Source organism: Galleria mellonella, unplaced genomic scaffold, assembly GCF_026898425.1.
Source record: "Galleria mellonella isolate WM207_F2 unplaced genomic scaffold, CSIRO_AGI_GalMel_v1 utg150, whole genome shotgun sequence".
In the NCBI taxonomy this organism is placed as follows: Eukaryota; Metazoa; Arthropoda; class Insecta; order Lepidoptera; family Pyralidae; genus Galleria; species Galleria mellonella.
This window is the reverse complement of record NW_026442002.1, coordinates 3,026,994-3,044,052: the sequence shown is the minus strand read 5'-3', so window position 1 is coordinate 3,044,052 and position 17,059 is coordinate 3,026,994. Positions and strand designations below refer to the sequence as shown.

The window sequence follows — 17,059 nt, the reverse complement described above, 5'->3', positions numbered from 1 at the left end:
CCCCGAAACAAAAATGATTTGCTCCACATTCCAGGCATATCCCCCCACTAAACGTACGTTTTGCTCCGCAAATAAGACGTTTCGTCCTGCATGCGCGTACGTTTAGCTCTGCAAAAAATGCATATACATAATTGTTGCCCCTGAAACGTTCGTTTTGCTTTGTAAACAGGACAATTTACTACAAAACAAAATTTTTGCCTCACAATCAAATAAATTTTGTCTCGTAACCAGGTATACTTCGCTTCGCACATATAAAACACCGATATTTTGTTGTAACCAAAAACCAGCTGAGAAACTTCGCGGTAAAAAGAAAAAAAAATATATTTATTACATTATTTGATTATATATTTGATTTTAATTTATATTTATATTATTTATTTTTACAAGCAGCTCCGAGGATAATTCTACTGTGAAGTGAGTGATTTGATTGTTCGTAGAAACAAAAAAAAACAATTTTCAATGTACTTGATTGATTATTTAAAAAATTATAAAATAATATACAGTATTTCTATTATATATATATATATATATATATATATATATATATATATATATATATATATATATATATATATATATATATATATTAATTCTTTATTGCACTAAAACATACAGTAACAACAATAAGTTAATAACAATGTTAGCAAAGGCGAACTTATCTCTAAAAGAGATCTCTTCCAGTCAACCTAACACAGTGGCATAGGAAGTAGCGAGTGGGCAGCAGTAGTGCAAGACAGGAATTAAAATTATATTATATTATCCGAATTAAAATAAAACCGGGGGTATACCGGATAATGGAAAATCCGGATAATCGATTTCGAAGTCAAATTTAAACAATGCATAATTAAAGTTTAAAGAAAGAAAGAAAGGAATAATTTAAACGAAGAAGCATGCGGCGCACACAGTAGCGCACAAAACAAGAACAAAAGGAATCAAAACAAAACAAACAAAAGAAAATAATAATTGTATACAAATAGAAAGCAATTAAATTATAATAATAAATAAAAAACAAACAAACAAACAAACAGTAGGATAACTCTGGAATCCAACATGGATCTCAATACAAATCTATTGCTAATGACAATTTAATACTGCACTCATGTAATAATTTATGTACACTTTATTGAACCATTTATAAAATAGTAAACACATTTAACTGTAATGAGAAATGATACAAAAGGCGGCTTTATCGCTAAGCAATCTCTTCCAGACAACCTTTCAATACCTATACCTATAATAAACCTAACAATAGTTAGGAATTAGCTGTAATTAGGATCGGATTTAAAAATTTTTTTTTTTATTATGTAAAGGAGTTTGCATACGACATTTAGACAAATATGATATAAAAATAAATCACAAGCTATATATATATATATATATATATATATATATATATATATATATATATATATATATATATATAAGGGATTACATATTTTGAAATGAAATGAAATGAAATGATACATAATATCTATGTACTTATCATGGTCTATAGGCGACGGTTACCGCTTTCCATCAGGTGGGTCGTCAGCTTGTTTGCCATTCTAAGTTGTATAAAAAAAAAAACATAAAAAGTAACAGCTGCGTTTCTTGTCCGTTCCTCTTGGCTGGTATTGCGTTTCGAATTAGGCGGTAATGAAAAAAAAATACTATTAAAAAAATGCTTGAATCTAAGTTTACTTGAATAATTTCTTTCTTTCTTTGGAAAAATTTTTCTTTTCTCCATCCCACATATATTTTTTTTTTAAATACTTTTACAAGAGATTTTAAAAATTCTTTCATATATTAAGCTACATTGTTAGCGCCCAACGTGAGCTGTATTATTGTCAAAAAAACCCGTGTGTAGTCGGGGCGAGTCACTTGTATAATGTAGTATTCAATTTTCTTAAAAAATGATTTTTTTAAATTTAAAATTTACTTACAAGCAACCAATACGAAACGGAGACAGAAGAGTAAGTAATGTAATAGAATAAATATAAATTGTTTATTTATTTTACCGCCGTGTCGGTCCCGGCATAGAATGGGCCACAGGTTCCTTTCCCGTGGGTGTCGTAAGAGGGAGACTTTGTACAAAAGTCGTTTGCTTTGGTACCTCTGTCCCATTCGTGTTTCTACCGTGAAGTAGTTGTGTTTGCATGGCTGTGTTTCGGTTTGAAGGGTGGGATATGGCGTGAATTTACATGGTACAGAGGAATAACACCTGAGTCCTCAGGAATGGCAATGAATGGGGGGTATCATGGGCGAAACAGTATACTCTGTTATATCCATGGTATTGCTCGTGTTTATAGCCGACAGTTACCACTTTCCATCAGGTGGGCTGTCAGCTTGTTTGCCATTCTAAGTTGTATAAAAAAAGACGACTAAGGGAGGGCGAAGGTATGGGCAGTAGTGTCCTTCTTAAAATATCTGAAAAGACCTAATTGCGGTTGCCAACACGCCTGCCAAGCGTGGCAACTGCTGGCAGTACTCCCCCCCCCCCCTCCAATGGTAAATACTGTAAAAAAACGGCCCCTGGTCTTCAGCGGCTCCGTTATTCCTAGCAGGGAGTTACTGGATGCAGGTGGCTCGGGACCGTTCTTTATGGCAGTCTATGGGGGAGGCTTATGTCCAGTAGTGGACGTATAATATTTTTTTTTTATTTTTTTTTATTTATTTTATATTATTACATTAATGGCTGTAATGATGATGATTAAGTAGGAAAAAGGTGATAAGTGAACACTATTTTTATGTTCGCAGACGCAAAAACCCAGCGCCATTTTGCGAGAGGATCAAAGGCAACCCTCTGAGGACGGAGTGCTCCCCACGGAGGACGGCGGTGGTGCTGTGCAACCTGGTGCGCCATGATACCATACTCCCGAGGGCTTATCAGGTCAGTGGTGTAGAACTTGTGAGCTCTCTTCTTAAATTAAACATCGTATTCTACAAAAACAACTGATTTCAATTGTGACAAAAAACAATTGTTTTGATATAACAACTAAATTACTGTATTAATTTTGATAAAATTTTTATTGGACCAATCTATAATGTATGCTGAAAGACATGGCCTAAAATATAATACACAAAAAAGTGAATTTATGTGTTAGTAGTTAGTAGGTGGTAAGAATCCACAAATCCCGCCAATTCTTCTGAATTGTGTTCCTCTTAATAGAGTGACTCGGTTTAAATATCTAGGACATATTATGTTACCGATGACTTGAAAGATAACGCTGATTTTGAACGTGAACGCAGGGCGCTGACTGGCTACCTCTTAGGTAATATGTTGGCTCGCAGGTTTGCTCGTTGTTCGACTGTCAAAAGTCAAAATAATATTGTTCAAGGCATATTGCCAATCTTTTTACACGAGCAGCTGCACGTGGTAGTGATATCGTGACTATCGATGGATTAATGCACCGCGAAATGAATTCGGAGAGTGATTATTAATTAAATTGTTTTAGCATTTCGACGTGCTGCCCAACGTGCCTCCAGGAGACGAGGCCCACTACGGCGGCTCCGTGTCCCTGGCTGATTATTGCCCGTACCTCCAGGAGTTCACGTGGAAACACAAGAGCGTCCTCGTGAGGGGCAGCAGATGTGTCTACGAGGAGAATACACCAAGTGAGTTTTTTTTTTTAATGGATGATAATGGAATGGTAACCCCACCCGCGCTATCGGTAAACACCGGCGGGGCACCAGTGAAGGATGATAGGTGAGGATGAAGTAGGTCAGTTAGCCCATCGTGACGGATTCGACAAGAATTGTCCACGATGGTTTCCAGGGGGAAGCGCGTGGAGGTCGACCTAATAAAGCATATTGCTAGCAATGGGGCTGTCAAATTCCATTGCTAACAATCCCTTTCCCCCCCCCCCCCACCAAGTGAGTTTAGATTTTTTTTTCTCAAATGACAGGAAACGATAAACTGTTGTATGTTAACCTCTTTCAATGTTCTGGTCGCCTAGTACTTTGTGGTAAATGAAATACATGATTTTTTTTATACCGCTGAGGTGGCAAACAAGCATACGGCCCACTTGATGGTAAGCGGTTACCGTAGCCTATGAACGTTTGAAAATTGAATAGGTATTTTTGGAAGGGGAGGGACAGTCTGTTCTATGCCGGAACCACACGGCTAATTCAATTGTCGTCGTCATTATATCGTCCATTTCCAGAGACTAATTTATACGTAATACACCTTCTTTAATGTTATGATCTCCTAGTACTTTTTAGGAAATTGAATAGGTATTTTCGGAAAATACGCGGATTATTTTTTAATGGAAGAATTTAATTGAATTGAATTTTTAATTTTTAGTCTGAGAATGGTCTGTTCTATGCCGGCACCTAGCCGTGTGGTCCATTATTCAAGTATTCTATTAAAACTATATCATCCATTTCCAGAGACTGATGTTAACTTCGCTTTAGAGAACTATGGGCAACACTCGAAGTGCTTCGACCACAGCGACAGAGTTTGGGAGCAGAAATCTTGCAGACAGGTAAATACCTTTGTAGTACCAGTGTAGGACGACCCTCCATTAGACAGAGTGACGATCTCAAATGTATTGCAGGGAGGCTTATGTTCATCAGTGGATAATAGCTGATATGATGATGATGGCGATGATGATTGAGTTCCTCTAGACATTGATGACCGAAAAGCCATATCACCCATACCGGTCGGATATCTACATTTATATACATTTCACCAGAGGGAGACTTTGTACAAAAGTCGATTGCTTGGGTGCCTCTATCCCATTCGTGTTTCTACCGTGAAGCAGTTGTGTTTGCATGGCTGTGTTTCGGTTCGAAGGGTGGCGTGTATATGGCGTGAATTTACTGGATACAGAGGAATAACATCTGAGTCCTCAGGAATGGTAACGCATGGGGGGTATCATGAGCGAAAAAGTATACTCTGTTATGTCCATGGTACTGCTCGTGTCTATAGGCGACGGTTACCACTTTCCATCAGGTGGGCCGTCAGCTTGTTTGCCATTCTAAGTTGTATAATTTTTTTTTTATTTCAGATAAGAGAATGGCAACACTGGGGTTCGGGATGTTATAAATACAAATGTGAAAGTGGTCGACTGCATATTATAGTAAGTTTGTTTGATTTATTAACCAGTATAATGGATAAATTTTTGATAAATTTGCCGTGTATTCCCAGTACCGTTGCCGTGTATTTACCAGAGGGAGACTTTGTACAAAAGTCGATTCCTTAGATACCACTGTCCCATTCGTGTTTCAACCGTGAAGCAGTTGTGTTTGCATGGCTGTGTTTCGGTTTGAAGGGTGGGATATGGCGTGAATTTACAGGGTACAGAGGAATAACACCCGAGTCCCCAGGAATGGGCAACGCATGGGAGGTATTATGGGCGAAACAGTATACTCTGTTATGTCCATGGTACTGCTCATGTCTATAGGCGACGGTTACCACTTTCCATCAGATGGACCGTCAGCTTGTTTGCCATTCTACGTTATATAAAAAAAAAAGTACACTGTAAGAAAATGGGCTATGGAGAGGACTATGCTCGGAGTCTCTTTGCGTGATAGAATCTGAAACGAGGATATCCTCAAAAGAAGCAAAATAGCCGACATAGCCCGAAGGGTAAGCAAGCTGAAGTGGCAATGGGCTGGTCACATAGCTCGAAAACCGATGGGGAAGAAAGATTCTTGAGTGGCGACTCCGTATAAGTAAACGTTGTGTAGCTAACCCCCCACTAGATGGAGTGGCGACGTGAAATGTATTGCAGGGAGTCAGTGGATGCAGGTGGCTCAGGACCGTTCTTTATAGCAGTCTGTGGGGGAGGCTTATGTCCAGCAGTGGACGTATAATGGCTGAAATAACGATGATTCCCAGCATAGAATGGGCTTTTCAAAAACCCTGCCGGTCAGCTCCCGGACGCCCTTAAAACTAGGGCAAATCCGTGGAATTCCAAACGGATGGCAGCCCTACTTTGAGAAGAAAGAATTTGTAATGGAATCTAACAGCCCTATTGCTAACAATATACCCACCCAGGTCGATCTCCACGCGGTTCCCCCACGCGCACGCGGTAAACGAATGAATTATCGACCCGGCCATAAAACAGTCAGTTTGGGGGGGGGGGGGTTAAGTACTGTGGACTACCAGTCCCAGTGCTTTTTTTTGATGGGTGAAAATGGTATGGTAACCTCGCCTGCGCTAACGGGATACGCTGGCGGAGCACCAGTGAAGGGTGATAGATGAGAATGAAAACAGGCCAGTTAGCCCATCATGATGAATTCATCAGGAATTAACCATGATAGTTTCCAGGGGAAATGGCGTGGGGGTCGACCTGGTTGGGTATATTGCTAGCAATAGGATTCTCAGTCTCCATTACTAACAATCCCTTTCCCCCCAGTGTCGGTAATTTAGGTGATGGCAGCCCTACCTCGAAAGTATTATTAGGGCGTTACCACACTATTTTATGAACGCTCTTAATTTGTTAAATTCAGGTTGGTAATTACACGTACACGTGCTACCACGCCGGCCAAGTACTCCAAGTGAGGATCATCAAGAAAGGCTGGCTGCACAAGGGCGGCGTGGTCTGCCCGCCCTGCAAGGAGATGTGCGCTGAAGAGTTTGCTGTGAGCTTCTGTTTTTTTTTTACATAGATAGATACTCTTTATTGTTTCTTTTCTTAATAATATAAATATATATCCCTACTCATTATATATATATATATATATATATATATATATATACATATATATACTTTTTAAGTTTATCTATTACAAATAAATCTTTTTTTGTTTATAGAATAGAATAGAAATTGCCAGAATAACACATAATTATAATAGAAAATACAGAAATATTACATCTATATAAGAAGTGTCTCGTATTAGGCAAAATCAACTGGCTCAGCTGACGCTGCGAGTGTCCCAGTGCAGTGTGTATGTGTACAGCTGCTGTACAGTACTGGTTTCAGTCAGTCCCTCTCTTAACAAAGTACAACGATAATACAAACGGATACAACAGCAATTGCATGTTACAAAAATGTGTCATTTAATTAATATGAATTATTATTATTATTATATTATATTAATATTTGCAATTGAAAATTTACAGTCTCGCCGCGAATACTGCAAAGTTGGAGAGGAAGCGTTACCACCGAACCTGTATCCGAACGATGTTCTAACGTGCGGAGTTCCCGCGCTTTCGCCCGCCGCCATCTTGTTGTCTTCCGCCATTTTGTTGAGTGTGCTCCGCGTTCTTTGAACTGTTGTCTACTGTGATCGTTTGTGTTGTAATTTGAGACGTGTCGTGTACTTAGTATAGTGTCTATTTATACGATGAATTCTAGAACGTTATAGGAATAAAATATTTTTATTCTTCAACACAAATATCTTAGATTATGTAGATAGAGTATCGAGCTTCAAAAAACGGCTCAACTTTTAGTCTTGTCTTGTCAAATTAGCTGACTTGTTTTTTTTTTTATCTATATATTTACGTATAAAATGTATTTTGACGTATTATTTAATAATTGAATTGAGTTTTGAGAATTGAACGCATTAAAAAGATGCAAAAATTATAAGACAAAATAAATATATAAGTTATAAAGGAATCACTCGTAACTATTTATCACGAAAAATTGTATGAAAAAGTTGACTAGTTTTTCTCGAAGCATTTCTGTGGAGACACTCTATGTATATAATTTAAGGGAAATACTTAAAAAAATATTAGGATCGATTCTAAAGTTGTTCTATGTGTAAAACTTAATAAAATCAATTTGTTACTACACCAGAATCAGTATTCTAAGAACCAGTATATACTAACCCTGTTATTCATAAAAAGTAAAGCTTCCTAAACCTATTTTAGATATTGAAATGTTTTGTTACTTTCTTTTATAAAGTAAAAAATAAACCTGATCTGTTTTTTTTTCATTTGCATTAAATTTAATGCAAAAAAAAAAACAGAACAGGTTGCCTGGAAGAGATCATTATTTAGCTAAAAGGCCGCCCATTTTTACCTCTTTATCTTGTTTCCATGTAATTAAGTATTCATTGTACCAGACGGAGACTTTGTACAAAAGTCATTTGCTTGGCCACCTCTGTCCCATTCGTGTTTCAACCGTGAAGCAGTTGTGTTAGCATGGTTGTGTTTCGGTTTGAAGGGTGGGATATGGCGTGAATTTATAGGGTACAGAGGAATAGCACTCGAGTACTTAGGAATGTCAACGCATGGGGGGTATCATGGGCGAAACAGTATACTCTGTTATGTCCATGGTACTGCTCATGTCTATAGGCGATGGTTACCACTTTCCATCAGGTGGGCCGTCAGCTTGTTTGCCATTCTGAGTGCATATTTTTAATCTTTATAATAAATATCTTTCTTTGATAGGTACAATAGACACCTTTCAAGGACACGACCTTTAGTAATGAAGAGGACGAAAAGAGAGAAGGAGATAGGAACAATAGAGTTTTTATTCATTCATTAAAACAGTTCAATAGCAAAATAGGTTTAAAGTTTTTATGAATAAGAGGGTATATTTATAATGAATTTAAATCAGGACTAAGTATTATATATTAAATTTTCTTCTTGTTGATTCCTGAATTGATACTTTTGTATTATGCTGACCTCATTGTCGAAATTTAAAGTTTTTGTTTTTATATTTTTTTGATTTTAAAAAGAATCGTGCTCAAGTGCGGTATTTTTAAAAATTTTTTTTTAAAAAAATTGCATTATTATGTAAAGTGAAAAGTAATATATACCTACGTAATACTTTATGTAGTTTCGGTAGATCATTATCTGCTGACGAAATATATATATATATATATATATATATATATATATATATATATATATATATATATATATATATATATATTAGTATTCTTTTGTCTAACTGTTCTACTACTATAGTTTTTTTTTAGTATGGACACCTAATCACGTATGTATACTTTATATACTTTACGAGCTATTCTCTTACTTATCAAATATACATAAAAAACTTCATAAGAATCGGTCGAGCCGTTTAAGAAGAGATCGTTCACAAACACCGTGACATGCGATTTTTATATATAAGATTAATATATCCGTAACCGGCCTAGCGTGTATGACAAGATTGATGAATGTGGAAGAAGCGAAAGAGGTTTGTTTGAATCGAAGCATTTGGCGTTCCATTGTTTCTGCCTACCCTAATGGGAGACAGGCGTGACAGATATGTATGTATGTATGTATTAATAATACCTATTACACGTTTTTAATCGTATGTCAATGTTTATAGTAAATATTGGTTTATAGTAAATTATATTCACTTTGAATGTATGAGAAATACATGAAATAGTAATGAAAAAATATCATCAATACTTTATTTTTTAATCAAGCACCCGTCTCGTCTGATGGTAAGTGATTCCTGTATTCTATGTATGAAATTAGGTTATGGAAATTATAGTTCGTTTTCAAGAATGGCAACACGAAGGTGCCACGGGCGTCGTAGACTTCTGTGACCCTGTTCATGTCTATAGGCGACGGTTATCACTCACCATCAGGTGGGCCGTCAGCTTGTTCGCCATATGCAGTACGACGTTGCATAGAAAAATTGAAAGTGTAAGAGAATCAATTAAATAATATGTAATTAATAATGATTATTTAAATTATTATTATTGCTATAAATATTATTTCGACCTATTTTAATGTGGAATGGTTTTTTTTTTGGCGGTTGAAAATGGTATGGTAACCCCGCCTGCGCTAACGGGATACGCTGGCGGAGCACCAGTGAAGGGTGATAGATGAGAATGAAAAGAGGCCAGTTAGCCCATCATGATGAATTCATCGGGAATTAACCATGATAGTTTCCAGGGGGGGACCGCGAGGAGGTCGACCTGGTTGGGTATATTGCTAGCAATGGTATTTTTAGTCTCCATTACGAACAATCCCTTTCCCCCCTGTGGAATGGTTTCCCATGATATTTATAATAGGAATGTGCTATTTCAGAAGGTGCTTTGTATTTTATTTTACATTGTTTTAGTCATGTGTATTATCTAGGTACTTAAGCTTTTTTTTTTCATTTTAGACTCGTTCAAGTAATATTTTTAATGAATTTCTAAGTTAATTATGTACATCAATAGTGTTATATATAATGTATTCACTTATATGTTCACGACTATAATCCCTTATGGGGTGGACACCAAAATGTCCACATTTCCCATGGCAGCGGGCGATCCTACCTTCTTGGATTTTGAAATGAATCTTGATAATATATTGACACCTTGAAAATATTGCCCAAATCTTATGATGGCGGCCATTTTGAAATATTAGAAGGGGGTCGATTCTGAGGCGCCATTTCCTAAACCAATCACTGAAATTAATATCTGAATTTGATATCACAGTGAAATCACTATTGTAAGGATTTATTTCAACAAATTTTCCAATAGGTTTAAGTTAAAATTATTGTAATAAATTATGATAATCCATAAAATAGTAGTTACGTGAAATAATCTAATTAAAATAAAAGATACGTTTAGAGAAATGGTGCCTAAGAATCGATTCCATTGTAATATTTCAAAATGGCCGCCATCACAAGATGGCGGCGTATATTTTTAAGCCCGTTAATTTCATAACTCAGAATTCAAGTTTAGAAGGTGCATCAGTCCTTGTATTGAGTATAGCATATTGTATTTTTACTACAACTAAAGGTGTGAGCAAAATCGATTAGGAGGGTCTAGTTCTGATGCGACTTGCAATGTATGACTTAAATAAACATTGCAAGTTAAATAAAAGCTTGTAAACATCCAGTATTATTGTAAAATTACAAGTGAACACTGATTCCCCTTATTTATAAAAATGTTAAATGTCTGATTAACTTTATTTTAGCTATTCAAGTATTTTATCATTTCCTATTGCGTTCAACTCTTTATTTTTTAAAATATTATAGTATAATATTTAAAATATTGTGACTGGCAAGGAATTGAAGCTCTGATAGTTAAAATAAGTTTTTTTTTTTTTTTTTTTATAAATAAGGGGCTTATATCTTCGTAAAAGACATTTTTGTTACATTTTTTTTTTTTTGGTGTAATCCTTTGTCTGGACCAAGTAAAACATGTGTACATAGTTTTATCTTGTATTTAGTCACATAGTTTTTAAGTATATTATTTTAAGCACTTCTTACTATGCCATAACTTAAATTATTTACTTAATTGTACAATTGATAATTTGAACTATTTTTTTATTTTTTATTTTAATACCTCTAAAGAGTATCGATTGATATAATAAAAGCTTTCATACAAACCGTGCGGTCACGTGGTCTTTTAGTATGAACAATCCAAGTGTATTTTTTTTTATTTTCTTTATAAAACCGTAAAACTTGTATGACTGATAAAAATAATGCCTTATGGCATTCTCTACCAGCTAACAATTTATTTACTTATATATTTTTTTATTTATATATTTATACCTATCGGCCTTTTCAATTGTAAAGACATTTTATTTATTTATTTTTAACTATAACATTTAAGTCGATTGGTACACATGTACGACTGTAACTACTAATGAACTGTCAGTTTTCTCATATTGTGTTTGCTGGAAGAAATCTCTATTGGAGATAGGCTCGCCTTTGTGCACTATTATGTTTGTTTTTACATTTCAATAACCTTTTGTGTACAATAAAGAATAAAGAAAGAAAGAATAACAATTAGGCAAAAAATTTAACAGTAGTAGAGAAAAAGTTATGATTTATAAATTGTTATATATTAATTTATATATTTTCTATATTTCGCTGGAGTTAATACGAGTTGGCTAGCGTTCTACGAGATTATTTTCTTTAATCTTTACCAATTACAGTAGAATCTCTATTATCCGTAACAAATGGAACCAGGATTATTTCGTATAACCGAAAATCCGGATAATCGATTTCTAAATCAAATCAAATGATGTAAATGCTATTCGCAACACTGTCTTATGCTTACCACATATAGATTAGCGTGGATTAAACGTAATCCGTATTCATGGCTAAATTTAGCCCCACGAATGTACGTGTAGCTAGGGATTTTGTGTTGTTTTGTTTAGTTCCACCGTCATTAGTATGCGTACGACCACCAACCCTTTGTGAGGTGGACACCACCTTCATTTTCGTGTAATGTAACTGTGTTGTTCTGAAAATTACATTTTCAAGTCAAAAGTTACATTTTCAAGTATTAAGTTTTAATATATATATATATATATATATATATATATATATATATATATATATATATATATATATATATATATATATATATATATATATATAAAGGATACATTTAGACAATGCGATCTAAAAAATTACGATCTGTAAACATAATGGATTACATAATGCCTACCTATAGAAAACGTTATACGGCCGTATAACCCTACCAAGTTCAGATACAACCCGCTCGCATACTTTCTACATAAACTGTGTCGAATACATAATCTAGTAATGTAAATCAATACAATTTTTTTTACATATTTTCTACACGCTAGCCTGCTATGAATTGAGAAAAATAGCAACTGATGGTGTATCTTTCGTCCTCTTTTTACTAATTATATTTGTATAAGAAGAAAGGAGACAACCATATGATTTACAGTTTTTATTTTATCATTCCTTTTATCTAATTCCTTGTTCTTAGCGACTAGATTGTACCATAGACAAATTATGACTAATACCTTTTTTTTTCCACGTTAGTACTTAAGAAAATGGTATACTGATTTTATTTTTTGGTGCTTTTTATGGTGATTATTTTTTATTAATTAATTTATAATACAGAAACAAATAGCTCATATTTTTCGTTATCATTTTATCAGTCTTTAACTGTCCACTGCTGAACATAAGCCTCCCCTTGGGGGGGGGGGGGGGGTTACCAGTAGTTACCACGCTTGGCAAGCGAATTAGCAACTGCAGTTAGGCTTTAGAGAGGTTTTAAGAAGGACGCTGCTGCCCATCCTTAGACCTCCCTTAGTCGCCTTATACGACACCCACGGGAAAGGAAGGGGTGGCCTGTTCTATGCCACACGACCACGCGGCAAATTTTTCGCCATATGCTCTCCATAATTACTTAGATTTTTTTTCTTTTAACCTGATATTTGTCCATCGGTGGTCACTCGAGTCGAAAATTTATCAAGAATTATGCCAACTGTACTCGTAGGTTTATGACCCTTTGTTTTATGACTTTGTAATTTTTATTTAATAATAATTAAAACATTATATTGTGATAAAATCAGTTATTTTGATATAAAAATTGAATTACTTAACCGATTTTTAATCAAATTTCCTAACCAATCTCCAAGTATATCGTCATAGTCGTAGAATACTGACGGATATATATACATGTATATATATATATATATATATGTATATGTATATGTATATATATATATAACTAATCTATAGATGTGACCTAATGATGTAATAAGGCCGTTTACCCTACAGATACCCTTAAAATAAGATATGTTGTTATTAATTGAATTAGAACACTAAAGTGTATGAAAATGTACTGATTTGTATGTAATATAAATAAAATCATATTTTTAAATAATGACAATATGTTTTATTGCAAGTACACGCCCCCCAGATACCTTGTTTGCTTGGCCACCTCTGTCCCATTCGTGTTGCTAGCAATATACCTTATCAGGTTGACTTCTACGCGGTTGCCCCCCAACTCCTCGAACTCAACCAACCCTCCATCTCTTTGGCGGGGAAAGGTATTGTTAGCAATGGAGTTTGACAGCCCCATTGCTAGCAATATGTCCTATTAGGTTGACCTCCACGTGGTTCCCCCTGGAAACCATCGTGAACAATTCTTGTTGAATTCGTCACGATGGGCCAACTGACCTGCTTCATCCTCACCTATCATCCTTCACTGGTGCTCCGCCAGCGAATTCCGTTAGCGCAGGCGGGGTTACCATACCATTTTCACCCATAAAAAAAAGTCCCCCGTCGAGAGATGGAGGGTTTATTTTAATGGGCATTAACCATGATAGTTTCCAGGGGGAACCGCGAGGAGGTCGACCTGGTTGGTTATATTGCTATCAATGGTATTCACAGTCTTCATTACTAACAATCCCTTTCCCCCCTCTCGACGGGGCTCGAAGTACGGCAGCTTAAGCTCGCCCCGCCGGTGTATACCGATAGCATGGGTGGGGTTACCATTCCATTATCACCTACGGCAGCTTAAGCTGAGGTCGCTCTGGCGCATTGGGCGTATGCCACAATTTATTTGGTAAGAGACGACATTGCGTCGCTCCTCTCTCACGGGCTTGGAGTGTCAATTGCACTCGCACTGTATAGGCTATCTGCAGCCAATAGCAAGTACAGATCGAAAAAAAATAAAGTACTTTTTTTAGAGTCGATTAAAAATTTAGAATGCATTTATAATTTTACCATACCTAATTTTTAATGGCTTACCATCAGGTGGGCCCTATGCTTGTTTGCAACCTCAAATACACCTGCAAAAAAAAAAAAAATTGAGAATTAGAGAAATCAGTAACAATAAATATGTGCATTTTATAAAAAATCTTTAATCTTAAAATGAAAATCATATTTGTAAGTTGTTAGAATTTACCTGTGATTTCATGAAATAAAATGTAGCCAACAAAGCCAACAAATCATTTAAAGTTGGGGGGAAAGGGATTGTTAGTAATGGAATCTAGAAGTCCCATTGCTAGCAACATACCCTATCAGGTCGACCTCCGCGCGGTTCCCCCTGGAAACCATCGTGGTTAATTCTCACGGAATTCTTCACGATGGGCTAACTGACCTGCTTTCACCTTCACCTATCACCTCTCTCTGGTGTCCCGCTAGCGAATAAAGATAGCGCAGGCGGGGTTACCATTCCATTTTCACCCATTAAAAAAAAACCATTCAAATTCGGGCAGCTCGAATTGTTGACGATCGGCGTCTTACTGTTCGACTCGACCCACTGAAATTGCGTAGAGATGTTGCGTCTCTGTGCATCTTCTACCGAATTTATCATGGGGAGTGCTCTGAAAAATTGTTCGGATTGATACCTGCTGCTGATTTTCACCATCGTACAACCCGCTATAAACTAAAATTCCATCCCAACCATCTGGACGAGTGGCGGTCCTCCACCGTGCGTTTTTCAAGGCACTTTCTCCCACGCACAACCACTTTTTGGAATCAACTTCCAGCAGCAGTATTTCCGAACCGATACGACAACATAACCTTCAAGAAAAAAGCATATTCCTTTTTAAAAGGCCGGCAGCACACCTGCAATGCCGTTAGTGTTGTGGGTGATCATGGGCGGCCGTAGTCACTTACCATCAGGTGAGCCGCATGCTCGTTTGCCCCCTGTGTTGTAAAAAAAAAATATATTTCTCCATATCGTACAGTATTTGTATACCAAATTTCATAGTGATTGGTTAAACCGTTAAGGTGCTATAGGATAAACAAATATTCTGGGGGGAAAGGGATTGTTAGTAATAGGGTCTAATAGCCGCATTACTAGCAATATACCCCCTCAAGTTGTCCTCCACACGGTTCCCCCTGGAAAACATCATGTTTAATTCTTGTCGAATTCATCATGGTGGGCCAACTAACCTGCATTCATTCTCACCTATCATCTTCCACTGGTGCCTCGTCGGTGTATACCGATAGCGCGGGCGGGGTTACCATTCCATTTTCGAACATTAAAAAAAAAACAAATATTCATCCACATTTATAAAATGAAGTAAGTATGTTGAGTATTTAATGAATTCTATAATAGGTCAACTCCTTTTCTAACGCATATAAGATCCTTATGTTGCAAAACATCTATGTGTTAAATGAAGGTAATTGATCAAAAAACCGACAAATCAGTTACAAAATAAGCATTAATTTCGAATATCATTTTAAAATTAAAAAAAAAAACATATTTTTATAGTAGCAACATTAATATGGGGAATTAGTGCACAGATTATTTCATAGTGATGTATCTTATGAAATATTATGATAATCGATTATGGATACGAGTCAATAAGAAATCCTTTACATACTCGATTACTTTTCACTGGTTGGATAAAAATTTTTTATAAATATTATCAACGTACGCCAATATCTATTTGACTAATGGTGTTGAAATTTTGAATTGATAATTATATTAACACATATTCAGAATTTTTGTTGTGGTGAGTTAAATACATTTGTTTAGTAATTACTTACACACATTAATTTAGTTTATTTGCAACAATAACTTAAATTTCATTATGCACGTGTGTGCGTGTGACTGTTTAGATATTAATTGTGTCTGTAGTCGCTCAGATAATATAATACTGTAGTAGTAAAAAACAATAATTTGCATTTATGTGTAGAGTGTCCATGGTTAGTTAATTATTATAAACGTAAAATAATGTGTTTTCTAGATATTTGTTTGTTGTAATCTCTTTGTTGAAGATAATGACATTGCTGTGTTATAATCATCCAGTAAAAAACAAAACAATAATAATGTCACAAATAAATTACTAAATAATTAATGTTATAAAAATGCGGTTGACAGTTCGCCAAGTTGCAACTTGATAGTTCAATGAATAATTGTTATGTTTGGTGTAGATGGATATTTCTACTATTTGGAGTCGAGAAAAACAGAACATGGACTAGCTTTTGTTTCAGTCAACGAATATATCTCGGTCGCGCGGATTCAGTCGCAGATAAAGTTTATTTTTATTATTATATGCATTCTTTTTATTTTATGTGTTTGCTTTTAATGAATTACTCAAGCTGTGCACATAACGTAATTGGATTATAACCTAGCCAAATCACAAATGTAATTATTACTTAAGTTTTTTATGCTTGTGATCTGTTTTATGTGCCAATAAAATAAAATAAAGGAACTAATATAATAGTTTTGCAATGTATTATAACGAATCATAATAAATTTCTTTTATAATATATAACATAATACAATAATAGTCCTAAAATGACCATTGTATTTAAAGAAAAACGAAGAAAAATTGATTTTAAAATTAAATAAGTAAAAAAAAAAATTAAACCACAAAGTGAGTCGACTTTTATTGAAAATTAGTTTTGGTAATATATTTCAAAATGAGAATTACAGTTGTTTTATTACGATAATCGGTTATTCGATTATTAATAATCGATAAAGCCATATCTATTTAATCTTACCCCAC

The 17,059-nt window shown here is 35.3% G+C and overlaps 1 protein-coding gene across 2 annotated transcripts in view; it reads left to right on the top strand.

The window, feature by feature from the left end:
* LOC113514639 (leishmanolysin-like peptidase) overlaps positions 1-8,576 on the top strand; it is a 75,156-nt gene extending 66,580 nt beyond the window's left edge. For both annotated transcript variants that reach the window (XM_052892230.1, XM_052892229.1), the window contains exons 13-18: positions 2,737-2,869; positions 3,435-3,594; positions 4,369-4,463; positions 4,989-5,060; positions 6,436-6,567; positions 7,049-8,576. In XM_052892230.1, the coding sequence (XP_052748190.1) occupies positions 2,737-2,869; positions 3,435-3,594; positions 4,369-4,463; positions 4,989-5,060; positions 6,436-6,567; positions 7,049-7,198 (742 nt within the window). In that variant the 3' untranslated portion in view covers positions 7,199-8,576. The remainder of the gene's footprint in view (positions 1-2,736; positions 2,870-3,434; positions 3,595-4,368; positions 4,464-4,988; positions 5,061-6,435; positions 6,568-7,048) is intronic.
* The last annotated feature ends 8,483 nt before the right edge of the window (positions 8,577-17,059 follow it).